Source organism: Scatophagus argus, chromosome 2 (genome assembly GCF_020382885.2).
Source record: "Scatophagus argus isolate fScaArg1 chromosome 2, fScaArg1.pri, whole genome shotgun sequence".
Classification (NCBI taxonomy): Eukaryota; Metazoa; Chordata; class Actinopteri; family Scatophagidae; genus Scatophagus; species Scatophagus argus.
In genome coordinates, this window is record NC_058494.1 from 9,401,439 (window position 1) to 9,428,500 (window position 27,062).

Genomic DNA, 27,062 nt, shown 5'->3' on the forward strand with positions numbered 1-27,062 from the left:
TGTTTAAGATCTGGTGAAGAAGATGGTTGTGGAAATTTGTTTAAAGTTAATTAGTAACATAATCATCAGAACTTAAAGTTCAGCTGTATATTTACTTTGTGAATATTGTGTACTTCCAGAGAACTGCAGTATGCAGAAGAAGGGCAAAATCAACAATGATGAGCGCACAGCTACGTCTTGTGAGAGCAAAATAGATTTTGGTAAGAGAATGTAAATGGACTGTATTTAAATACTGTTTTTATCCAAAATGGATGTGTATTTTTGTGTGAGAAAGATTGAGAGAATAAGTTAAAGTAGAGAGTGGGCTAACAATCTGCATTTCTCTGTCCACAGTGTACAAAGTGAGAGTGGAACAATTTACAGACAGTTTGTCCACTGACATTTACAACATGCGGGTACTGGAAGTCATCAAGGAAGGTGGGTATTTACCTTGTATCTGCCTACACTGCACAGCCCCTGATGAAGTGTTTAAGGTGCCTTAAAGGTGGAGGTGACATAACAATTTTTGTTTCTTTCTTGAATATTGTGGGTACTTCGTACTTCAATTGTGTTTCCAGTCAGGCAGAAATACATTTTTTGGCAATTGAAGTAAAAGGTTCAACATATTGGCAAACATGCTTGTTCACTTTCTTGCAAAGAGTCAGATAAGTAACTATGATGGATGATGTGTAATGATGTAATATCAGTTATTGGTAAATAAAAACCTTTGATAACTGGTGTGCTTCTTTAGATCTTGATTGTTGAAACTCCTTTTCCAGTTTCAAAATGTCTGCTTCCAGTTCTTCAGTTTCTGCCATGTATTTCTTTTTGATAGCTTTGGTGTAAGAGATTATTTGTCCCCTTAAAAAAAGTGTGTCCCATAATATAATGCTATTGGGAGAGGAAGCATAGTTTTTCTCACAGAATACCCCAATCTGATCTCTTATGAATTTGTGGAAATCTGTTTTTGAAGAAGAGTAGGATTCAGATGCCCACCTATACATATTAGTAGCTTTTTCAGGCATATAAATGGACAGGGTCAGAGGTGAGTGATCTGATAGTGTTCTAGATAAGTACTCAGATTCTACTGCTCTATAAATCAACTGTGTCGACAGCAAGAAAAGATCAATCCGAGTAAAGGAGTTGTGGCGACCGGAATAAAAGGAATAATCTCGAGTTTGAGGGTGCATTTGTCTCAACACATCAGTTAAGTTTAATTCCTTTATGAATTCTATGGTGATTTTGGCTGCTTTAGATTTGAATGTCAATAGAGACTTTAAAGTCACCTCCTATAAGAATGTTTTGCCATCCTCCTGACACTTTCCTGACACACTCAAGAATATTTTGAAAAAATGACTCATCGTCATAATAGGGTGTGTAAAAGTTTCGGAGAGTCCAGGGTTCTGAGTAAATCTGACAGTTCACTAAAACATATCTCCCAAATGTATCAACAATGGTTTCTCCAGTTGTTACAGGTTGTTTATCAAAACAGCCACTCCCCTAGCTTTAGAGTTAAAGGATGACGATATTACATGCCCTATCCAGTCCCTCTTCAGTTTTTTATGCTCCCAGGGTGTCAGATGGGTTTCCTGTATAAATGCAATGTCTGTTTTCAATTTTTTCACATGCGTTAGAACTCTCTTCCATTTGACAGGTCCGTTTAACCCATTTACATTAAAGCCATAAGACACATGTATCCCGTACAACCAAGTAGTATAAAGTAAAGCTGCACCTCCCGTCACCAGTCTGTCAAGCCGACAATGCCACCCTCATCAAGCTCTTCCATCTGTAGGAGGACTCGTCTTCCTACAGGTGGCATGTTACAGTCGTGTTACAGGCTGCCAATCAGTCAGACATTAGAAATGGTATTGATATGTTCTGTGCTATTTGTCCATTGGCTGAACAAAGAAGTTTGATTTGGGTGGGCAAGGTACTTGTTCAGGTGACCCCATCCCTGCCCATAGCCACCCCTGACCCTGAAGTGTGAAGCATTAATGTTTTGTACTGCACCTTTAGCGATGCATTTAATCCTTCAGTTGTGCCTTTCTTTCTCTCTCTCTCTCTTCTAAATTTTTATTACAGGAAATTATGATTTAAGTCCTCAAGGTAAACTGCGCACATTCCTCAGTTTGCCACACTGCAGGCAGTCTTTAGGTCTGAGAACAAGCAAGACCTACCTTGTCATGGGAATGTCCAGAGATATTCACAGAGATGTCCAAGATCAACTGTAAGTCTGTTCCTTGACTGAATTTGCTTGTGTGTTGCATGTGTATCCCCATCATTACACTGTGTTCGTCACAACATTTTAATTTTTTGCTTTCTAAATCACATTTGAGTACTAAGTACTTACATGTTTCTTGTTGAAGGGAGTTGGGCTTTTTCATGTTGTGTTGCAGAGTGTTATAGATAGCTGACCACATGAAGACCAAATATATTTTACACTTTGCTCTCCTCAGGTATCAGTATGTACTCGGTGAGAGAACCTGGATCGAGTACTGGCCCACAGAAGAAGAGTGTCAGACTGAGGAACACAGACCTACCTGTTTGGGCATGGAGGAGATGAGGCTGCAGTATGCACTCTTTGGATGTCAGCAGTAGTGAAACTCAAAGAAATCATTTTTTTTCCAGATTGCATTTTTCATATTTTTTTTTTCATGATTCTTATGTAAAACTTTCACTGCCCTGAGATGAAAGACTTAAAAGTTACACTGCATTCATTAAAACATGATGGCCTTAATCTCATTGTCTTTGTTTTATTTACAAATAAATATTTAGTTTATGTAAAATGTTAATGAAGTTTGATCATGTTGAGGTCAGGAGTGATGCATGCAAAATTCAACAATGTAAAATGAAGCAAATTTCAAATCTACCTCGATAGTAGTAATAAAGAAGGCATTTTAGCCTGTTGTAAAACTATTAGCAAACAGAAAATTAAACTACATAACTGAGATGTTTTGGTTTTGTTGGCTGAATGGGTTTAGCAAGAAAATCACATGGAATTAGTACACAGTGAATCTTGCATGAGGAAGGCAACTTAATACACACAGATGCATACAGCATACAGCACACATCGGAACTGGCTACAGCAGGCAACCAAGCAAAGTGCATTAGAATGAATAAATTATTGCAATCTTTGTGTCAGTTTGAGCCATACAGGGTACAGATACCTGTGCTCTGGACATGAACATCATTCACCATTAATACTGTATTTACAGCTCAGTCAAATATCTAGCAATGATCAGCTTCAACTACAACCAACTTCCAACCTCCTAATGAATAACAACCTTATTTATACAGCTCCTTTAAAAACAATGTTTACAAAGTGCTTTGACAGATGAAACGGAAGCAGAATACGACAACAGACAAACAGACAATAGCCAAACAGAAACAGTAAAGGTTGAGATAACAACAAACGCAAAATACAAAACACAAAATAGCTATATGACAACTAAAAAAATAAAAGCAACGAAAGGACAACCTCACATAAAAGCAAATAAATACAAATAAAAGAAGAGCAATTTAAAAACAATAGCAAATAAAAGGAAATAAATACAGATGACAAGAATAGCAGCAAAAGAAATAAAGAAATAAAGAAATAAGAAATAAACAGAGTAAAAGAGTAAAGGTCAGCATTTCTGTTGTGTAGCTTGAGGCCAAACTCAGACAAGCTTTAAAAGTGATCAATAAAATTACATTTTACATTTACATCGAAACTTAACAGGCAGCCATTGGAGAATGGCTACAGTTGGAGAATCTAGGATTGATGTCAATGTGATGTCATCTGTTGAAGCCTGTAAGAAGCCTCGTTGCTGCATCCTGAACTAGTTGGAGAAGTGACCTTTGGTTTATTCCAGAAAAGAGGGAATTACAGAAGTCCAGTCTAGAGAAAAGGAGTGCATGAATGACTTTTTCCAGGTCAGAGTGTGACAGTATTGATTTAATTTGGGTGATCAGGCTTATTGAAATAACACAGAATTGGACAACTTCTGTGATTTGTGGTTTGAAGCTTTGATCTGTAACAAATATTCCTCTCAGATTTCTGGCAGCAGGCTTTATGTGAGAAGAAGAACCAAGGCTAATACTTTTAGACCTGAAACACTGCCTGCCTATGGTTTGAAGGCAACAGTGCAAGTTTGTTTACTTCATCTATCGTTCTGTGTGGTGTAACAACGGCACACTGGCAGCCTGCCAGCTGCTGTCACAAAAACACAGACCTGGACATGTCCTCCAGTTGGCTGAGACAAAAAGTAGCACTTGATGGAAGCTTGTTTACATTAACAGCTACCCAACCAGGCTAGATTTCCTTAGAACCATGGTTTAGAGTCGCAGTAACAAGGTAATTACAGAAGTCTTCTTAAAATGAGGTCCCTTAGGGATGCCTTACAGAGACAAGCATTTCAAAATATATAGCGATTGTCCAATGAACCCAAATCTGTAGGTTTAGATGAATTAAATGCCAGCACATATGAGCTTAACACGTGGCAAAATGGCTTTTAATTTATTCTATGTGAGAAAAATAGAAGGTTGCTACTCAAAAAAGAAGGGTTTTGTTGCTCTGTAAGTGTGATTTTAAGATTGGGTAAAGGTTAAGTAAGGTTAAAGTGCCAGCAAGCAGTACAACTACAACCAGAGCCTTACAAAATGCTAACAAGTTTTCAGTAAAGGTGCAGGAGGAGGGAGGTAAGTGCATAAAAGGACAGTGCTGTGGTGAGTCTTCGGTAACAGCAGATATGAGATCAGGCAGGAGGATGTGCAGGACTCAGCTCTGGCTGTTGGCCTTTCTGGGCTTTTCTTCTCTGGCAATTCTTGCTGATGGATCCCCATTGTAAGTAGACTTGCCTTAGTTTTTCATACTGTTTCTTGCATGTCCACTCAAAGAGGAAGAGGACACTAAATTGAAAAGAGACATGAGTAGGAAAATACGTATGGTGCCTCCATGCATGGAGGGCATAGCTGCACCACAAAAGATCTGTGTGTATTGGACAGTAAGCACAAATATTACATGTGAGGTTGCCGTTGCCACACAGAGGAACATTTGCATGGCTAATGGATTTTATACTTCTATTTCTGGTTCTGGTTCCCAGTTTGAACTTCTATAAAAGCATCGGTATTACACTGTACAACAAGAGGATTTGTTGTATATTCAATTACTCTTATTGTCAGTGTTCTCTGCATTGTTTCCTTGTAAAACCAAACACCAAATGCAGTGTCTGTAATGTAGTTCATGGCTCCACCCAGTGCAAAGAAGACCAAGAAAAAAGTGGAACAGTTTTAATGAGAGGCATAAACCTTACATTGAATTTGAATTGGCTTTTGGTTGAAACGAAATTGTGAGTTTTGGTAGATATTGTCAGATTGCCTGGAGAGAGAACTGAAATTTATTACTGATTAACAGTAAGTCTTGATGACAAGTGAAATTCAGAAACACAATTTCAATAGGTAGAATCACACAATTTCCTACACCTTTGTTATTATTGATTTTAGTCATGAGAAAGACAAATTCCTTTGCTGTGAAAGTGCACCTACTGACAAATATTTAAGTTGAGTTTTTGATGGTTCAAAGAAAAGCTTGACCTGTGCAGTATAAATGGACATGAAGATTGTATCTAATGTATTGAGACTGTGACAAAGTCGTTGAGAAAAACAGCAGACCTCATGACTTTTCTTAAAGAAATCGAAGTTGTCTTTTCAATCATGCCAGTAAATTGGCCCAAATACCGCTTAAATTTACAGAGTGATGTATTGCATCATACAACACAGCAAACAAATCAAAGTCCAGCAAGTCCACAACAATGATAAAACATTTTACTGAAACAGTACTGGATCTTAGTCAAGATACTCAATAGATCACTCATTATATGTGAAGTCCTTCTGGGAAAAGAAGATCCTTATCTGAGCAAATATGTTCTTTTGCAAATTGCGTGAACCATTATTTAATACACTCAAACAACCCTTGAAAGAAATAAAATGTAAAATCAGTAAATATATTTATCTGTGCCACTCCTAAACAGCATGTGATTCTTTGGTCTGCAGGAAGGTGATGTCTGCCCCCAGTGTGTTGCGGGTAGGAACATCAGAAAACATCTTTGTTGAATGTCAAGACTGCCCTGATGGTAATGACATCAAGGTCGAAATCATCGTAATGAATTATCCAACTAAATCCAAAAGACTGGCATCCACATCTGTGACGCTCACCAGCGCAAAAAAATTCCAGGACTTTGGACAAATTAAGGTAATGTACAAAGACTGAAATATGTTTCTGTTGCTTGATTTTATTGCCAAACTACATTTGTGATATATAGCTGTCATTTAAAGTCTGAATTTATTACCTGATCTGAAGAAGTAGTATTCTACTCTGACTGCAAACAAGAAGCAAAATAATTTTTAAACTTAGCATTTATCAATGTACATGATATAACTCTAAAAGCTAAAGCTCCTTGTGCATTCTCCACATTCTGGTTTCAGATCCATGCTGATGACTTCAGTGAGGATCCCAGTGTGAACCATTATGTATACCTGAAAGCTCAGTTCCCTGATGCAGAACTGGAGAAACTTCTCTTAGTGTCCTTTCAGTCTGGGTACATCTACATCCAGACTGACAAGACCCTCTACACCCCCAACAGCAGAGGTGTGTTGAATAAAGGTTACTGGGAGTGTTACATGAAGCTGAAGAGACTGGGGTGTTTTTATTTCCAGAGTGAATGACAGTCCTGCAAAAAAGTGGAAAAGTGAAATAGTCATATGGGTAGTGTGCATACAGCAGGTAGACCTTCCTTCAACCCATAACAGGAAAAGTAATGTCTTTCTTACAGTTCATTACAGGATTTTTGCAATGACGCCCCGTATGGAACCTGTGGAGAGAGATAATGAAACTGATGCCACTATTGCCATTGAGATTGTGGTATTGTATTTTATTTGTCTAAAATAACAAAATGCAATCTATGCTGCATTTATTCTCGTGTTGCATTCAGGAAGATGTTAAACAGGAAACCAGATATAATTTCAGGGGATAGGGAGGGGTGAGGATTTAGGTGAGGAAAACAGTGAATATCAGCAGTAGTAATATCAGATGTCAATGCTTTAGAAAGAAAAAAATATTTTTTAGTTTTTGCCATCCTCCATGAACTGGATAGTTGACAGGTTTGCTCTCACAACATCCAAGCCTCCAGTCATTGTAGAGATATCCATGTTTCCTCTGCTAAAAAATGATCATCTTAGTGCAGCCTCTCTGTCCAGAGGAGGACCAAGTAATTAAAAAAAAGTCAAGTGGAGCTGATTAGACCCATAGATGGAGAAAGGATATTTGAGAACTTTTAGTGAAATGGGGAGGGTCACTATTAATCACTGTTAATCATTTTATTTTAGACCCCTGAGGGCATCATTTTACCTCTTGATCCAGTCTCTTTGAAATCAGGAATGCACTCTGGAGATTACAAACTTGCTGAAATTGTCAGGTATTTGGTTTTTATGAACTTTTCTTCTGTTTATTTGTGAATTTCCCATTTATTGAATATATAAGTGGATTCATTTGTACTGCATTAATAAGACAGCAATAATGGCGCAGCTCTGTGAAGATCTGCTTGAACACAGTGTTGTTTTGAGGTAAATACAAACAGCAGAATGCATGCTGACATGATGATGTTTGTGAAGTTACTTCTTCGTTCAGCATGTTAACATACTAATATTTACTAGAAGTAAACGAAAAGTACAAAAGAAGCACTGTATACATTAATGTGAATATTACATGTAAAGGTTTGAGAGTTTTAACAGAATTTTCTCTTCAGACACACAAAAAAATGGTTTACTAAAAATATACTGCTTTGAGCTGATGAGGTTTTCTACAAAACTCATCCAAACCAAGTATAAATAATGAAGGTATAGTTGTGTAATATATTTAATTACTCTCTGTGTGTCTCTGTGTGTGTGTAGTATCGGTCTGTGGAAAGTGGTGACGAGGTTCCACAGTAAACCACAGCTGAGCTACTTTGCAGAGTTTGAGGTCAAAGAATATGGTGAGTCAGAGCAAAGAAGATCTTTAATCTGTTAATCTGCATCTCTTAATCACCTCTACTTCATTTTGACCTGATGGTAAACAAAATAAAATGCCTTTAATTTTTCAGTGCTGCCCAGTTTTGAGGTTAAACTCACACTTGAGAGCCCCTTCTACTATGTGGATAGTCAAGAGCTCACTGTCAACATCAAAGCTACGTAAGTGAAGGGATTTTTGTTTTTTGTTTTGTGCATGAAGAGATCAGGTTTTATTGATAAAGTATGCAAAGGAGCTTGTTTGAGATTTTTCAGGATTTCTTCATATCTAGCAGTAGCATCTGTGGCACAGAAAGCCTGGTGGGGCACAGTAAACACTAAAATGCAAAGTACTTGCTCAGTGCATCCAAATACAGATGCACCTTATCACTCGAATTGAATTCAACAGCCCTTAACTTACAGTTGAAACAAAAGTCTTTGCAGGGTTTAGTCAAACTGATGATTCATCATGGCTCCGCAAAGCAATTACACCTTTGCCACAGTTAGGCATATTATTATTCTACTGAGAACATACCTCAAGATCAAGAGAGCCTCGAGCCGCTGCGTGCAATCGCGCCGCCATCTCGGAACACAGTCCTCTTTCTCTTTGCTGATTGTGAAGGTCAATGGCAGCATCAATCTGAGACGCTATATTAGCCCTTCCAAGCAAGCCTAATATGAAACTGCCATAAATGCTTCAGATCCATGAATCCTGTGGTGTCTGAGTGTCCCCTCCAAAAAGTAGGCGGGGAAAGCAGAGGAGTGACTTTTTATCAACAGTTAGCCATATTTCTCTTTAGAACCACTCTGTATTGAAAGAGCAGTTTTTTCCTTTTCCTAGCTGAATGATGCAAAAATCTTCTGGTTGGTGTGATCCCAAATGTTTAATCTCATGGAGGGAAGAGAGTCAGTGCAAGTCATGCGACAGATATAGCAAGATATTTGCAATGTATTGCAGTGCTACCATTGTCGTATGTAATAAATGCACAATAGTATTTGTTATTTGTGAGGGTAAATATATATTGTTAGCACTGTCACCTCACAGCAAGAGGGTTCCAGGTTCAAATCAAATGAGGGTTCAAATGACCCTGATGGATAAGCAATATAGAAAATGGATGGATGGATGAATTTCTGATCATGTCATGCAGAGTTAAACAGCGACATCTGGTGGGACCTGGCTATCTAGATGTTGTGGGTTCTTTTGTTTGTTTGTTTTTTAAATGAAAACCATTTTGTAACCTCGGTTTTAGCTAATTGTGAAATAAACTAATTGTGAAATAAATCTGCAATCTACTCTGGTTCTAGGTATCTGTTTGGTGAAGAGGTGAATGGGGCAGCCTATGCGGTATTTGGGGTAATGCATTTGGGCCAAAAAAGGAGTCTTCCCAGCTCTCTTCAGAGAGTGGCGGTTTGTACAAACTCACACTTTTGCTTTATCACTGTGTGTCTGTCAGCCAATTAGTCATTACATCTTTGATTTGTTCCTCTGTCTGACACAGTCTTTAGCTATGTTGCATTAAAACACATGCAAAGAAAAGCACAAACGTCAGCTGTTTTGCAGTGCTCCAAATCTACAGGTAAATTTATTAATGCAGTTTTAAATTGTGTCACATTAGATCACAAGCGCTGAAGGACTGGTCAAACTGAAGAGAGAGCACATCACACAGACCTTCAAAAACATCCACGACCTGGTGGGGAGTTCCATATTTGTAGCTGTCGGTGTGATGACGGAGAGTGGTAAGAAAGACATTCGTGTTTGTGAAATATGTAGCAAGAAATGTGCTGCTCATGTAAGGCCTCACACAGGGCACAAAATACAATATGTAGTGAATATGAGGTATAATGCCTCAAAAGAGGCATTGAGAATATGCACTGTAAACATATGAAGTGGTACAACAGATGAAGTACTTGCACTCAACTTCAGGCTATCAAAAATAGTGAGCATTTATACTGAGCAACAGAATTTAACTTTAATTAATTCGATCTCAGTCTGGAGGAGACACAAGTCAGAGGTTTTCAAAATGGGGTCGGTGTAACCCCAGCCGCCTTTGAAATGGCCCCAGGTGGTCCCCAATTTTTTTGCACTATAATTCAATTTAAATGTCACACCATGAAAGAATGTGTGACTAATTGGCCTGGGTTTCATACACTTTCTGTAATAAAGCATCTAACAGCAAAATTCTTATCAAATTGAGTTCTGGTGTCTAATTTGTGTCACTTTGGGAGGTCCTTGATGTGACAAAATTTGGGAACCACTGACATAAGTGACCATACAAACCACATCTTTGTAAATGAAAGGATTATTGAACTACCGAATAAACAAATAAATTATAAATACAGATGTTACTGCAATCTGTAATTAACTGACCTGTTTCTTTTCAATTGGTCGCTCAGTCAAACCAGAGAAGTGTTTGCACTTGATAGTTTGTGTGTGCATGTGTCTTTGTGTGTGTTTATATACATGTGCATATATCTTTGCACAGGTAGTGAGATAGTGGAGGCAGAGCTGAGAGGTATCAAGATTGTCACATCACCGTACACCATCCACTTCAAGAGAACGCCAAAATATTTCAAACCAGGAATGTCCTTTGATGTTGCGGTAAAGTGTACACTAATTTCTAAAATAAAGGTTACATTTTTTAAACTGCAATAAACTTTCACACACACACAGTGAGGTCCATATGTATTGGGACAAGTGCAAGATTTTTGGTATTTGGCCTCTGTATGTTATCACATTGAATTGAAATGAGACTGTACACGAAGAGGAGTGAGGGAGGCAGAGGACTACGACGTGTCAGAGCCACTGTCCAGGATAAAACAACAAAGAGGCTGGAAAAGGTTGGACTGATGGACAGTACAGAAGCACTAATCATGGCAGCACAAGAACAGGCACTCAGTACCAGATCCATAGAGGCTGGGGTCTACCACACAAAACAGGACCCCAGGTGCAGCCTGTGCAAAGACCAAACGCTAGAGAGACCCATCAAAACCCAGCAAAATTCCCATGAGCAAGCATGAGGCTTTTTTTTCAACTTATGTTTAATTTAATTTATTAATATTTGATTTTCAGTGTCAACATTTTAAGTCACTATCCTGGAGCTATTTCATCAGCTATTTCTTTGATGGCAGGTTGAAGTTGTGAATCCTGACGGCACTCCGGCACAAGGTGTCCTAGTGGTGGTGGATCCAGGTGAGGTACAGGGGCTCACTTCAGCCAATGGCATGGCAAGGCTTTCCGTCAATACACAGAAAAATCCTACGCCAATGACAATCACAGTAAGTTTTTGTTTTGTTTTGTTTTGTTTTTTTAATTGTTTTTGTTTGTTTCCATTTTGTGCTTTGGGTGAATACTGATTCAGTTCACTAAGACTGTCTGGGCTTTCAAACATGGAAAAAAATTAAATCTTAAATCTCAAGAGTCTGTTTTAGTTAGTTGTTTGCTTTGTGAGCTAAACCACACAGGTACACTGGTAACCACAACACTGAGCAGCATCTCTCCTCACCTCTTATCTACTAATATGGGAGTCTGCATATCCCCATAGTCAGAAATTGTGTTTGAAAGATACCTTGAGGTTACTTAGCCTGTAACCTCTGTTCTGTGATAACACAACTAAGTTGTCTCATCAGAATGTCTTCTTTGTGTAAAGTGAGGAAACGACATGCTTATTTTAACTCACAACTGACGATTTGACCATTATTTCTTAAAGGGAACAGGTGTGACTTCTTCTGGATGTGAACATCAAAACTGCCAGTCAGTACTGGCTGACGCAATTCTGTAGAGACAATGTTTCTCGTAGTGAGACTCCTCGTTAATGTTATCAGAGAACAGGAGGTAATGGGACAGAGAGTCTCAAGACTTGTCATGGCTGTGTATCTGTTAGCGGCCTGTGAAGTAAAGGAAAGGGACTAATTTTTATCTCAATACAAATCGATGGATTCTTTTGTACATGAAAGAATGTAACACTTTATGAAGGATCAAAAACGTATTCATTGTATGATGTTAAATGTCATTATGTGTATGTTAACCTGTGTGTTAAATTGTAGGCAAAGACTAATGTTCCTGAAATTTCACTTGAGAGGCAAGCATCAGCCAACATGACAGCTCTTCCTTATAACACCAAGAGCAACAGCTACCTCCACATAGGTATATACTCAAATAATTTCAGAAAGGTCATGATGATGGTGGTAGTGCATTCAAACTACACATCAAGGTTTTGTTAATGTCAAGTGCTAATTTTGCTAATTGGAATGTTGTTATTGCAGGTGTGGATACAGCTGAAGTAACATTAGGAGAAAATCTGAAAATCAGCCTTAACCTCAACAGACAGGAAAACACAGAAAATGACATCACTTACCTGGTGAGAAATGTTGTGCACCTCTGTATGTGTGTGTTTGTGGACTTGCTTGAGTGTCTGATGTTCAAATTTGTGTCCCCAGATTTTGAGCAAAGGTCAGCTGGTGAAATATGGTCAATACAAGACAAGAGGCCAAGTGTTGCTATCCATGATAGTCACCATTACCAAAAATATGTTGCCATCATTCCGCATCATAGCCTACTACCATACAAATGACAATGAAGTGGTAGCAGACTCCGTTTGGGTGGATGTCAAGGACTCCTGCATGGGATCGGTGAGACACACGACACTGATGTAGCAGAGTTTAAGTGGGAAAACAGTAAACCCATGCACAAATTAATTATTTGTATTTTTCACAAATAAGCATAACGTGTGCCTCCTCCTTTAGTTGAAGCTTGAGTCATCATCATCTTCTTCATCCTATGAGCCTCGCAAGATGTTTGGTCTGAAGGTCACTGGAGACCCAGGAGCCACAGTGGGACTGGTGGCAGTTGACAAAGGCGTCTTTGTCCTAAACAACAAGCACCACCTCAACCAGAAAAAGGCAATTTCTTTATTTCACATTTAGAGTTGAAATGGATTTAATTTCTCAGATATTTCCACATGTCCAGAAAAAAATTGTCCTGCAGCAGATACACTTTATAAGGACAAAAGTACTGGGAAACCTGACCATTACACCGACAGGGACTTTAATGATTTCACATTCTAAATGTATAGACAATAATATGGAGTTGTTCCCCTCTTTGCAGCTATAACAGCTTCTACTCTTCTGGGAAGGCTTTCCACAAGACTTTGAAGTGTTTCTCTGGGAATTTTTGCCCATTCATTCAGTAGACCATTTTTGAGTTCAGACACTGATGTTGGACCAAAAGGCCTGGCTCACAGTCTCTGTTCCAGTTCATCCCAAAGGTGTTGGATGGGGTTGAGGTCAGGACTCTGTGTGGACCAGTTAAGTTCTTCCACATCAAACTCATCCAACATGTCTTAATGGACTTTGCTTAGTGCACTGGGACACAGTCATGCTGGAATAGAAAAGGGCCTTCCCCAAACTGTTGCCACAAAATTGGAAGCATAATATTGTCCAAAATGTCTTGGTATGCTGAAGCATTAAGATTTCCATTCACTGGAAGTGAGGGGCCGAGCTGAACCCCTAAATTCAGTGAGCAAATGGTTCCAATACTTTTGTCCATATAGTGTACTTTACATATGTTCAGTACATGTTTCTAATGTCATGTCAATTATGTCATTTACTGTAAATTGTGTCCCTCTCTAACTCGTGCACACACTCACAAATGGCAGTGGACCTACAATGCAAGACTCAGGCCTAATCACTGGGAACTGTTTGGGGGTTAGGGGCTTCCTCTGGAAGTCTTCAACATGTGGAGGAGCTAAGGAATGAACCTCAAACCCTGGGATAATATGTTCTTCCTTCAATCTTGGATAACTCTGCCTTGACTTTTTGTATTTCTATGTGTGAATGATTTCCACTTTGCTCAGGTATGGGACATGGTAGAGACATATGACACAGGCTGTACACCAGGTGGAGGGAAGGACGGTATGAATGTGTTCTACGATGCTGGACTGTTGTTTGAGTCCAACACGGCTTCCGGGACTCCCTTCAGACAAGGTCACACTACCTCACCCTCTTGTCTCATTCCTTTCCCTCCTCCAACTAATCTTCTTCCTTCCAAATATCTTCTTGTCTGGAACAAGAAAATACAAAGTTGAGGTGGGAACGAGGTTGTGTCCAAACATCATGTTAACAAACCGTGTGCACTGGAGCTATAACCACTGTAGAAACTCCAATATATCAAGAATTGCCACTTCCCTGAACTTCCAGTTATTAAGGAGGCACTCACGAGGTAGTCCAAAATGAATGGGGTCTTAGGGAGATGTAGCACCAAAATGTAACTTTTGTGGTGTAAAGAAAGATTTTTCTTTATATTTTCAGTATAAGCAGAGGAGATAGACAATAGATGGAGTTCCATTAAATTAGATTTTCGCAGCTTTTTTGTGATGAAATACCTCTCTGTATCATTAGATAATACATATTTGTGTATTATTAGATATTATTATTATAATTAGAATTTGCAGCGTTACATGCCAGTTTACGGTATTCGTCATGTTGGTTTCACACATCAATCATGCACTAACTTTGTGTTTTGTTTTAACCGTGTTTCAAACATCTGAATCATTAGGAAAATGCATACGGACTATAATATACAAAACAAGAAACCGTATTATTGTGGTTATGTTTATGTAATGATAATTGAAGTTAGCCTACTGTAACGTAACATTGCTAGTTGTAAATATTTCACCAACCAATGAGCATTTTTTTTCTTTTCAATTCTGACGTATAATCAATACAATATTTGCAAAAATTGAAATAATATTTGAGCGTTTATGTTCACAAGTAGCTGTAAATAATTACTTAGCTCCATTCACTCCAGTTCATTGAGGACTACCTTGCGAGTTCTCCCGAGGTGATCTGCAGCCAACTTTAGGTACAATGGATTTTGGGAGGGAGTGGGCAGGTTGTCCATAGAAGGGCTATGTAACCACTCACATAACAGAAGGGTGACTCTGCTAAGGTAGCCTAATTTTGTACTTTGATAGATATTTCTTGACTGAAGTTTCTTGACATACAATATAGCTAACAGCTAGTTGGTTTTCATCAGTGATGGTTGATGGTGATACTGTTATGTATGAAGCTGCTGACAGCTTTGTAAAATTACGATAGGTGCTAAGATGACAGGACTGTGTTTACAGGTTTAAGGTTTTTGAGTGATAAGAAAATAGTACAAAGCAGAAGAACTTTGTCTTAAAGGGTTAGTTCACTATTTTGTTTTTTAAAGGTAATTTTAATGTGAGCACCATAGCGTTCAACTTTTTTGTAATGGGGTTGAAGACTATATGTCTGAGACAGATGTCTGAAATCTTAGCACACAAAAAGAAAACTGTTTGCCAAACACCGCTGGGTATAAGTGAGATAATATGTTTTGCATAATTTGGTTGAACTAACCTTGTTAGACCAAGAGAGCTCAAGGCACTGAAATTTAAGAAAATACATGTAAATAGACAACACACAAGAAAACATAGCTTGCTTGTGTAGCACAATTCATAACACAAATCAAAACATAAGCAGAAAATATATTCATCAATTTGGCAACACATATGCATTGTTGGCTTCCGGTTAAGACCTAGTCTGTGTTACATTTTCAGAATTGAGATGTCAGTCCGCTGACAGGAGGAAACGAGCCACTAATATAATGGATGTCACCACCAGTTTAGGTAAGAACCACAGTTGTAAAATACCCAGTAACATCAGTCATCTGCCACACAGATGTTGATGACTTTCAGAATACTTATCTTTGAAATGTGTATTAAATAATGTGTAAACAAACAAACAAACAACAAACAAAAAAATCTCTTTCTTCATACTACTACTTTTATTACATGCATGTCCAGTACTAGAGATACATCCTTTCTTGTCACTGGCAGGTTTTAGGGAGTTTCACACATAGTGGGCACTGCAATCATTAGTCATTCTAAAGCTGTTGTCTTGTATATATATGGGTTTTAATGTTATATCTAGGGGTCATCAACAAAAAACGAAAGGGCCAGAATTTCTGGAAGTAGACAGTCAGGGGTCTGGCCTTTCAAACAACAAAAAATGGCCATCAGTTGATAATCAATGGTATAGTTGTACATCAGCCACTATAATGGATACTGTTATATGAGTAACAGTTTGTGTTTTTATGTATATTTATACTTGCATGTAGTGTCCTTGGTAACGTGCTAATGTACAAGTCAGACTGTACTGGAAATTACATCTGAAAGAATTTGGAGAGCAATGGACAATATGATTGTTATTTTTGAAGAAAACTGCAAATATATACAGTTCAACAGGCGGAGGTAGGAGGAGGATGAGGAGGAGGGGTAGAAAGTGAGGAGCTAAATGAGGAAGGCGACAGGAGTGAGAAATTTAGAGAGAGGGGTGAACACTGAACACTATTAGAATATGTTAAAACGTACGTACATTAGTTTAAGAACAATAAAATATCTATTATTTTATGATATTCCTATACAATTTTATTCATTAGTTTGTTAAATACATATTATTAAACTCAAGACCTGTAAAAAATGTTTGTTAAAAAAAATAAGTTCAAATAGTTATTTCAAGGACTAAAAATACTACTACAAATAATAAAAATCCTGAATGAGAGGTGGTTTTTATTCATGCATGAAAGGGTTATAATTAATTACCATTTTTGTTAAGATTTTAAATAAGCTTGGATCCCAAGATAAGCTGATTGCTCAAATACAAGAGTGTATAGAGAAATTCTTTATTGCAGATTAAGTCTCAAAGTGGAACTGAAATGCTTAGCTTAAAGTTTATGGTATTTTCATAAAGTCACAAGGAGAACAAAACAGGACCAACCAAGACAGAGGAAGGGGAGAAAACATAAGCGAACGTCAGAAGTTAGTTAGAAAGTCAAAACCCAAACCCCACCAGTTTTGAGTTTGCTTTCTGACAAAATGGAATACCACAAGCCACAGGACTGATTTTATGCATATATAAAAACCCATCCTATATTGAATTTTCTAATAAATAATGGTTTTAGTCACTAATTCAACAGAACTACTTGTTGTCCAATCTGGTGACAGTACTTGTAACTCTTCTCATCTCTGTCTTTTCTCCCTTAACCATTCTTTTCAGCAAGTCAATATCAAGATCAACTGCAACGTGACTGTTGTTTGGATGGCATTAGGGAAATTCCTGTTTCATACACATGTGAGAGGCGCAGTGAGTACATCACGGATGGTGCAGCCTGTGTCGAAGCCTTCCTGCACTGCTGCAAGGAGATGCAAAGCCAGCGGGCTGACAGGAAGGAGGATAACCTCCAGCTGGCTCGCAGTAAGAAACAGGGGCATGGGAAGGAGGGAAGCAATGAGTGGTTCTTATCCATGGTCAAAGTGGTTGGAAAACAATAAAAATGAAAACAATTTCAATTACATTTTAGGTGAGGAGGATGACAGTTACATGGACAGCAATGAAATAGTTTCTCGCACCAAGTTCCCTGAAAGTTGGCTGTGGTCAGATATCAAACTGCCTCCTTGCCCTGAGGAAAAACGTAACTGGTGAGTTAACAGAAAAACACACACAGTAAATACATTGATAACTAACTTTTGCCTCTCAAAGTTTAACATTTTTCTTTGTTTCAGTGACACCACATCAGTTCAGAAAAATATTCCTTTGCAAGACTCAATCACAACCTGGCAGTTCATAGGAATTAGTCTGTCAAGAACTCACGGTGAGTATTCAGTGGTTAAAATCTGTCTAGTGTTTTAGGTGTGCTCATTCACTGTAAAATAAAGAAACACAAAATGAAAGGTCCCCAAACATGAAGGCAAATAATCACAAGCCCAGCACAAGTCATAGATCCCTCTTCCTCAGTGTTAGTAGATGGGACATGGGCCAAACTAGTAGTTCAAATATCAATCTATTCATTTTCTTCTGAGTCAAAGTGGCAGCAGGCTAAGCAGGGTATTCCAGACATTCCTCTCTCTCACAAGGTTTTCCAGCTCTTTCTGGGGACATGAAGGCTTTCCCAGGTCAGACGTTATATTTAATCCCTCCAGCCAGTTCTGGGTCTACCATGGGGTCTCTTCCAAGGTGGTAGTGGCTATAAAACCTCCAAAGCAAGACATCCTGGAGGCTTCTTAATCATATGTCCGAACCACCTCGACTCCTTTTGAGTGTGGATGTCCAAGGTCCCTGTCTCCAAGGCTGAACCCAGGCACCCTAAAAAGGAAGCTCATTTTGGCTGCTTGTATCCGCAGTCTCATTCTTTTGGTCAAAAAAGCAATAGCTTTGCCTTCTTGCCTCTCTGGTCCAATGGGAACCGCCACCAAAAAGTGGATAAATGTCACTGATAGCTGAACACCACAGCACCACCATCTGATCAGTAGTGTGCAGATTTGACTCCAGCCTAAGGTGAAAGCTCTCGTGTTTGGGATATTTTGGCTTAATATTTGTACAGTGGAAAAAAGTGGAGAGGTGTTCTCCATCTTTATATATATCTGTAGTCATGCTGCTAAATCAAGAGCCAATCTTGTTGCTGAACTGTCGCTCCTCTTGTGGCCATTTTCTTTGGTCTGTCAATCACTAAACTATCCCTTTTTTCTTTGCTATGTTTCATGCCTGGTTTGTTTTTTTCTTTCTTTTTCTTGTTTGTTTCCTTTAAGGTATCTGTGTGGCCAAACCATTAGAGGTTATTGTCAAGAAGGAATTCTTCATTGATCTCAGACTGCCCTACTCTGCCGTCCGAGGAGAGCAGTTAGAAATTAAAGCAGTCCTCCACAACTACAGCCCTGATCCTGCTACCGTAAGATCATCATCAACAATCATTTATAAACATTATAAAAGCAGATTGAGTATTGTTCATCCCATTTCTGAGCAACTACAAATACCTCTGTCTCTGTGCCCATCTCGGTCTTGTTTTCAAGGTGCTTGTAGATCTGCTTGAGGAGGAGCATCTGTGCAGTGCAGCATCTAAGCGTGGGAAATATCGCCAGCAGGTTAAAATTGGGCGCCAGACTACACGCTCTGTACCTTTCATCATTATTCCCACAAGGGAAGGACAATACCGCATTGAGGTCAAAGCAGCTGTTAAAGACTCAATGCTCAATGATGGAGTCATGAAGTTGCTGCGGGTGGTGGTAAGAGAAACATGCTAAAAAAGCATAAGAAAGCTGCACAGATACACACGCACACATGCACACTGCAATTACACTAATTTTAGAGTTTTTGAAAACAAATAGAAGTAAGGGTTGCCCACCAAAATACACCATACATGAAGACTAATAAAGATGTTTAATAGATTACCTGTCCCATGAAACATTTTGACACAAGTTAATCATTCAAGCTTATATAAAGACGGTTCTGTAAATAAGTCTCTTTCTCTGTTGATCAAAAATATTTATCGGAAGCTCAGTTCTGAATTTGTTCCATAAATAGTTTTCAAATAAATAATAATTATAGCAACTTCTGATCCACCTATATCAATTTAAGCTTTAAATTAACAACTTCTGATTAACCCTGTCCATTTCTGGCTACAAATACAGATAATTTAATTGACTGAACAGATACATATACAGATCATGATGTACTCAATCATCCCTGGTTTACATACATGTTTACTAGAAAGTATATTGAATGAAGGTGGTAGCAGAAGCAGATAGGGCAACATTAAATGAGTACAAGGAGCAGGACACACAGTTAGAGTCCCAAAAAGAATAATCCCCAATGAAAATGGTGCAAGAAAACAATAAAAAGAAATCCAGAAGGTAACCAAGGTAGAGAACAGATGCAGACCACCTGACAACTGAAAAAGAAAGAAAAAGACCGTAAGTAAAGGCAACATAGACAGATGATAGATGAGGAAGGTAACACATAGCAGGAAATAACTAAATTAAAATCCAAAAGTCCATGACACAAGCAGGTGCATGTGCATCCTCTTTCTGACTCCTAAAAGCATTGCTCCATAGCACCACTAGTGGTCAAAAACTTCACAGAGTACCGTTAACTGATAGCTGTTTAATGCACAATTCAGTGAACTAAAACATAGTGTACAGTGCACAAATATGCTCAACCCTAATTTTAAAATTGACAAAAGAGATTGAGATTACTGATGTTTGTCCTAACTGTTATCTTTCCAGCCTGAAGGTGTACTGGTTAAATATCCTCAGACTGTGACTCTTGACCCTGCAAAAAAGGGTGTAGGTGAGTTTACACATTAAGCAGCTGCAGTCTGGAAAAAAAACACAATACCTGAATAATACTGTTTGTAACATTTTAAATTACTGGCTGTTAATTACAGCCACAGTTATTAGCAATACACGAGGGCCTTACATCATGGCACACACAGGAGATTACCCAAAACTAGTGACAACATCAAACAGAATGCCTGATATTCTTTATGTTTCAGCTTCAGGGATATAAATAAACATAAATAATTATAATATTGCATGAATATTTCTTGTCATTTGTATCTAATTAACATCTTATTTGTTAAAAAGTTACAATTATCTACTTATTGTTTGCCAATTAATCCCAAAACTCGAAAACTCTTTCTACATTTTAGAAGGTCAACAGGTAGAAATGATCAACAGTGGAATTCCTCAGAAAGATTTTGTTCCAAACGCACCTACCAGCACACAGATCTCTTTGACAGGTGAGATATGTTTGTGGCATAGTACTGTAGGTGGAAAACTGTCTGTAGTATTACCTCTGCATTAATCTAAATTGTTACTGCTGTTCTTTCTTGTCCTTGGTGGCAAATCTGATCTCACTTGTTTGGAAATATTTGCAGGAAGTGATCTAACAAATCTATTGAAGAATGACGTTAGTGGAAAATCATTGGTTAGTCTGATCTACCAGCCCTCAGGCTGTGGAGAGGAGAACATGATTCACATGACCCTGCCTGTCATTGCAACCACATATTTGGACAAAACCAATCAGTGGGACCCTTTGGACATTGACAGGCGTACTGAAGCCCTCCAACACATCACCACCGGTGGGCTCACACATAAACATTTACTAGTACAAATACCGCAGATTTTGTTTAAAGTTCTTATGTGTACAGATTACCTGACTTGGTAGAAGTGGTATCAAAAAAGAAACTTTTCTCAGCCTAATTTCAAAGCACTGCTCAAACTGGCTTCCAATGGATAAGATTCAGTACGGAGTTGAAAAGCAGTAAAAAAAAAAAAGTTTGTATGTTTGTTTTATGTAGGTTACCACAATCAGCTCACCTACCGTAAAAATGATGGGTCTTTTGCTGCGTATCCTGATCAGCAAAGCAGCACCTGGTGAGGCCTGTGAACATACATGGACATGTGTTACTTTTTGCACATCCTACTGTATCTTATCCTTACTATGGGTCTTTTTCATGTGCAAATAAATGAAACTATAATAATAAACCTCCTCCTCTCCTCTCCTCTGCTCTGCTCTCCTCTCCTCTCCTCTCCTCTCTAAGGCTGACAGCCTATGTTGCCAAGGTGTTTGCCATGGCCAACAATCTGGTGGCAGTGCAAAGTAGCATCATCTGTGACGCTGTCAGTTTCCTGATTCTCAATACGCAGCAACCTAATGGAGTGTTTAAAGAGAGTGGAACAATGTCCCACGGAGAGATGATTGTGCGTCTCATGTTTTTATTAATATCAGTCTTCAAACTGTTTCTAAACAAAAGGCCATATCAAAATGACATGTCATTGGCTATCATCTTGGGTGAATAAAAATGTGTTTAATCCTGATAATCATTGTATTGACAAGTTTGTGTGTGTATGCGTGTGTAGGGTGACGTGCGCGGCACAGATTCAGACGCCTCCATGACAGCCTTCTGTGTCATTGCAATGCAAGAGACACGCACACTATGTGCTCCCACTGTTAATGTGAGTACCTCACCCCCATAAAATTATTTTTCACCTCAACTCTTGTATTTCCTCATTCACCAATTCTTCACCCCAGTAGTAACTGTAACAAATACACTTCAGTATGACTCAAATGGCACTGAAGGTGAGCGGAGAACAAACAGATTTCTTTTTTGTTCCTTTCCCTTCCTTCCAGGGTCTGTCACGCAGCATAGAGAAAGCAGTGGCCTACCTGGGAAAACGTGTGTTAAGCCTCACCAACCCTTATGCAGTGGCCATATCGTCATATGCCCTGGCCAATGAAAACAAACTGAACCGGGAGGTCCTCTACAAGTTTGCTTCCCCAGGTTTCTTCCTACAGCAATATTACAATAAACATATTCAGAGACAGAGTAGGCTATAGATGAATAGTGATATTAAAATGAAATTGTGACGTAGAAACAGGACCTATTGCAGTTTGTCCACTGTGCACAAAATACTGCGGTATTTTGGCTAAACAAAAATTTGTCTGTGTTTTCCTCAGATTTGTCCCACTGGCAGGTACCTAAGGGACGTGTTTACACTCTGGAAGCCACAGCTTATGCTCTTCTGGCTCTAGTCAAGGCCAGGGTGAGCACATCCACTTATCTCAGTCTGCATGTCACCTGCAAGTCAAACCACAAAAAACATTCAGTAATCATTTGCAGTGGCACTTTATATCATTGCTGAGCATTTCCCAAAGAACATACTGGTTATATAGATAACTAAAACCATTTTTCTTGTAGCTTCTTTATTTATTTTGTACAGAGGAAAATTCCATTTGCAAAGGCTTGTCTGAGTAAAGTAATCCATCATAGAGAAAATCATTTCTATATTTATTAAAAATACAAAAGGACATGATGTTTGTGTTGTGTTTTGCTTGTGTAAGGCAAATTTGATCATGATCAAAAGTAAAAGATTGATGCAGAAATGTAAGATATGCTTTAGAGACCAGAACTGAGTATAGCCATAAATGATGAAAACAGTGTTTGTGTTATATAACAGATATAACATATTTTCTCTATTTTCACCATGATGATATTGCAAAACGCAGCCAAACACATAGATTCCAACCCTTACCTTCTGTTAATAAAGGCCTTTGAAGAAGCCAGACCTGCGGTCAGATTTTTCAATAAACAACGGAGAGTGAATGGAGGCTATGGTTCAACTCAGGTAATGCAGACCTCTCGTTTTAGGTCTATATCAATACATATTTCACTTCTTCAGGTAGTCTAGCCTCAAACCCTTGATCAATCCCCCCATCCCAGGCTACCATAATGGTGTACCAGGCTGTAGCTGAGTATTGGACCAGTCCTAAAGGTCCAGAATATGATCTGAACGTGGACATCTTGTTACCTGGAAGGTCAAGACCTGACAGGTACAACTTCAACGTGGAGAACCACTATGCTACAAGAACATCTAAGGTAAGAACACATGCAAACAACATCATTACTTCCATTGTTTCTCCTGCTGATCACTTGCTGTGCGTGCATGCATCTGTATGTGCATCTCTGTGTGTGTTTAAATTCTTACAGATCAAAAACATAAACCAGAATGTGAAAGTGACTGCCACAGGCAAAGGAGAAGCCACAGTGACAGTAAGTGACAGATTTTCTCAAGTTTTTTCATCTGCGCTTAATTAATTTGTCCCTTTTTGAATCTCAAACATAGAAGACGTGTACGTGTACGTGTAGAAGAAGTGTACAGTTTGTGATTATATATATATATACATATATATATATATACATGTATGCCTACATTTTTATTTGTATGACAGATGGTGTCATTGTATTACGCTCTGCCTAAAGAAAAGGAAAGTGACTGTCAGAGGTTTAACTTGTCAGTGCAGCTTCTCCCAGGTAATTGCTTACTGTCATTATACTGTCATATCTGTTTGTCTATCTTATCTGGTCTATTTTGAAACTTTTGTAACCTTTCATGGGGTTTTATTGTGAAAATATTGTGTGGTCATCTAGTGTTTTGTTCCTCCAGAGAAGGATGGGGAGGATGAGGAGATATACAAGCTGAAAATAGAAATTTTGTAAGTTCAACAAAGAAGTCATACCAACAAAAATGACATTAAAAATTCTTTATTATTTATTATTTTTAGCCAGCCACCCTATCCATTGTTCTACCCCTTCTCCTTTCTGTCTCCCTTCTGAATTTCATTTCTGTCATTCTCTTTTCAGTGATGTTTTTTATTGCCTTGTGTCTTTTCTCATTACTCCCATTCTCACATTTTTGGTGTCTCCAACTGACTCAATTTAAACTCAATTTGTGCATGTTTGAAGACATCAGTAAGTAACAAACCATTTGGTAGTGGGTCTGGACTTTTGACTTATATTACTTATTACTTATATCTTCCTTGGCAAATGGAGTTCGCTCAATTATAATGTCAAAGTTATATTTGTCTGAGCACTTTAAGGAGTTCTTGTCTATGCTGACTTCATTTGAATTTCATCTTTGCTTTGGAGGCCACACTTTACAAAACAGTCTGTTCACAAAATAAAACATTTGCTTTATGGAAGCTTATAGCTATGTTGCTTTTTATCAGTTATGTCTTTCAATATTTGTAAAATATTGCATTTTGTATATTGATTGTCCCTACAGGTTTAAGGATACAGATCGGGATGCAGCCATGTCAGTTTTGGATGTTGGCTTGTTAACTGGCTTCACTGTTAACACAAATGATTTGAGCTTAGTAAGACTCTCTCTCACACACACACACACACACACACAGGCTGACTTTGATCCATTCTCAGGATATTACCTAGACTATATTAATTTCCCAGAAACTTACCCTAACCTCAACCACTTACCCAAATACCTGCTTTTTGGGTCAGGCTTTTGTCCTCATTTAACTGTTTGCAATCTGAAATCTGTCCCTGAAAATAACCTTTTTCAGAAACAAACACAGAGCTCAAACTGTGTGTGTGTGTGTTTGTGTTTGCATGCACGTGTGTGTATGTAGTTGTCCAAAGGACGTGCCCGCACTATTTCAAAATATAGTATCAACACCGCTGAATCGGAAAGAGGCTCCCTCATCATCTACCTGGACAAGGTAAGACATCAGTGTTTCCTGCCTTTATACTTTTCCTCTCTGCCTTGTTCTTTCGTTCTTTGTCTCACCTTTGCTTTCCATCTCTGCACAGGTTTCTCACACACGACCAGAAGAAATCACGTTTAGGATCCATCAGAAGCTCAAAGTGGGCGTCTTACAACCAGCTGCCGTTTCTGTCTATGAACACAGCAGCCATCAGTACAGTAACCGTGAGTCTCAGGGATACACGGAAACATACACAAACATAGTCACACCACCACTTTTGACTTTAACGGAACTCAAAAGTGAATGTGGTGTGTGTGTAAATGCATTATTATATTTTCCAGACACACAAAGTATATTTTTAGGGAATGTGCTACAATCCCTCAAATGGCACAAAATATTTTTCCTTCCTGTTACAGAAACACGGTGCATGAAATTCTACCATCCAGAGAGGAAAGCTGGGCAACTACTGAGACTCTGTAGGAATGATGAATGCAGATGTGCTGAAGGTAAACAGGATTATGTCTATTTGATATCTAATCTATATATTTTGCAAATGATTTAGGGGTTGCACTTGTCTGTGACTGCTGCTCTCATAAGTCTGTCATCAGGTCTGCATTTACTTTGTGCCTATCGTGTACTTCAGAGAACTGCAGTATGCAGAAGAAGGGCAACATCAGCGATCATGAGCGCACAGCTAAGACCTGTGAGACTGAACGGAACAGCAAAATAGATTTTGGTTAGAGTTTTTTTTTGTGTATGTTTATGAGTGTGAGTGAGAAATTGGGAGAATCAGAATCAAGCAATTAAGTAAGTAACCTAACGATCTGCAACATGTCTGTCCCCAGTGTACAAAGTGGGAGTGCAAGAGTTTACAGATGGTTTGTCCACCGACATTTACACAATGCAGGTACTAGATGTCATCAAGGAAGGTGGGTATTTGTTTTCTCTGAATTGTTTGAACTGTCAAAACATTGACTTTGCCCAGATGCCACACTTCTTTCACTTTCTGAGTGGCAGAAAATACCTTTGCCCTTAGCTAAGAATTCAAAAAAAAAGGTTTTAAATTGTATTATGTATATGAAAATGAAAATTTGTTGACTATAACTTTATTTTTATAGCTCTGGCCATTACCTCTATCAGTTTTACTCACCAAAGTCATTTCTGAGGTCTCAGAACACAGTAGCTTTGCTTAAAAACAATGGAAACAAATAATTATACATTATACATTACAATTAAAATTACATTACATATACTGTACATGATCTGACTGTTTGTGCTTCTTGCCCCAACTTAATTGTTATGACGTTGCTCTGCTCCTAGAACTCAGCAGTTAGTAAAATGAAAGTACCCACAAAAGAGCTGCAAACATGAAGCCACTTTGTAATAAACCATAATCTAACTTGCAACATGTTCTTTCTCTTCTTCTAAATTTCAATTACAGGAAATAATGATGTGAGTCCTCGAGGTAAATTGCGCACATTCCTCAGCTATCCGCACTGCAGACAGTCTTTGGGTCTAAAAATAGGCAAAGCCTACCTTATCATGGGCACATCCAAAGACATTCACGTAGATGTACAGAGTCAATCGTAAGTTTGTTGAGTCTGTGCATGTCTTGTGTATTTGTCTCCCTCATAATATTATCAGCATTTAAACATTTGTATGTGGTGACGATGATGAGTTTTTCCACCATTTGTGATTCCTTTGAACATGTCATAAGTAGTTTCCACATGAAGACCAAATGTATTTTACACTTTGCTCTCCTCAGGTATCAGTATGTACTCGGTGAGAGAACCTGGATCGAGTACTGGCCCACAGAAGCAGAGTGTCAGACTGAGGAACACAGACCTACCTGTTTGGGCATAAATGCAATGGCACAGCAGTACATGCGATTTGGATGTCAACAATAAAGAGAATAAAGAAAATAAAATATTCTTTTGAAATAGTTTTTTGTTCTGAAACATTCTGTAATGGTCTCCAATTCACAAATTAGAGTGTTAATGTTTACATATGGGGTATCGATAAAATCCACACTTATACCTGGACATACATGTCAGTTGTAGGGGAAAATTATCATATGGTTTGTGTTACAATGAAATAGTATCCTATTATAACTGCCAGTATAACACCATCCATGAATTGTATTGTGTAAGTGCTTGAACTTCGTGTGAACTATGCTGATAGTGCTGAGAATCATAAGACTGCAG

The 27,062-nt window shown here is 38.4% G+C and overlaps 2 protein-coding genes across 3 annotated transcripts in view; both read left to right on the forward strand.

The window, feature by feature from the left end:
- Positions 1-2,716, forward strand: part of LOC124068699 (complement C3-like) — a 28,275-nt gene extending 25,559 nt beyond the window's left edge. The window contains exons 39-42 of the mRNA XM_046407119.1: positions 120-200; positions 334-417; positions 2,062-2,206; positions 2,436-2,716. Of these exons, the coding sequence (XP_046263075.1) occupies positions 120-200; positions 334-417; positions 2,062-2,206; positions 2,436-2,577 (452 nt within the window). The 3' untranslated portion in view covers positions 2,578-2,716. The remainder of the gene's footprint in view (positions 1-119; positions 201-333; positions 418-2,061; positions 2,207-2,435) is intronic.
- Positions 2,717-4,637: 1,921 nt separating this feature from the next.
- On the forward strand, positions 4,638-26,789 carry LOC124068651 (complement C3-like). Of its 2 annotated transcripts, XM_046407053.1 has the most exons (43): positions 4,641-4,804; positions 6,013-6,211; positions 6,445-6,607; positions 6,792-6,880; positions 7,345-7,433; positions 7,909-7,991; positions 8,100-8,187; positions 9,310-9,412; positions 9,621-9,741; positions 10,488-10,603; positions 11,134-11,280; positions 12,049-12,148; positions 12,268-12,362; positions 12,442-12,633; positions 12,748-12,903; positions 13,857-13,986; positions 15,582-15,650; positions 17,080-17,277; positions 17,384-17,501; positions 17,586-17,674; positions 18,609-18,748; positions 18,870-19,082; positions 20,082-20,145; positions 20,507-20,596; positions 20,735-20,938; positions 21,158-21,233; positions 21,401-21,560; positions 21,720-21,815; positions 21,991-22,141; positions 22,318-22,403; positions 22,908-22,985; positions 23,081-23,236; positions 23,348-23,410; positions 23,590-23,671; positions 23,805-23,853; positions 24,423-24,513; positions 24,784-24,873; positions 24,965-25,082; positions 25,275-25,364; positions 25,502-25,594; positions 25,704-25,787; positions 26,300-26,444; positions 26,624-26,789. In XM_046407053.1, the coding sequence occupies exons 1-43, from the start codon at positions 4,710-4,712 to the stop codon at positions 26,763-26,765; spliced, it is 5,001 nt and encodes a 1,666-aa protein (XP_046263009.1). In that variant the 5' UTR covers positions 4,641-4,709; the 3' UTR covers positions 26,766-26,789. The 2 variants fall into 2 exon arrangements, 1 of the variants encoding a protein (XP_046263009.1); XR_006844955.1 differs by lacking the exons at positions 24,965-25,082; positions 25,275-25,364; positions 25,502-25,594; ... (1 more) ...; positions 26,300-26,444; positions 26,624-26,789 and having other exon boundaries at positions 4,638-4,804; positions 23,789-23,853; positions 24,784-24,836.
- Positions 26,790-27,062: the final 273 nt, after the last annotated feature.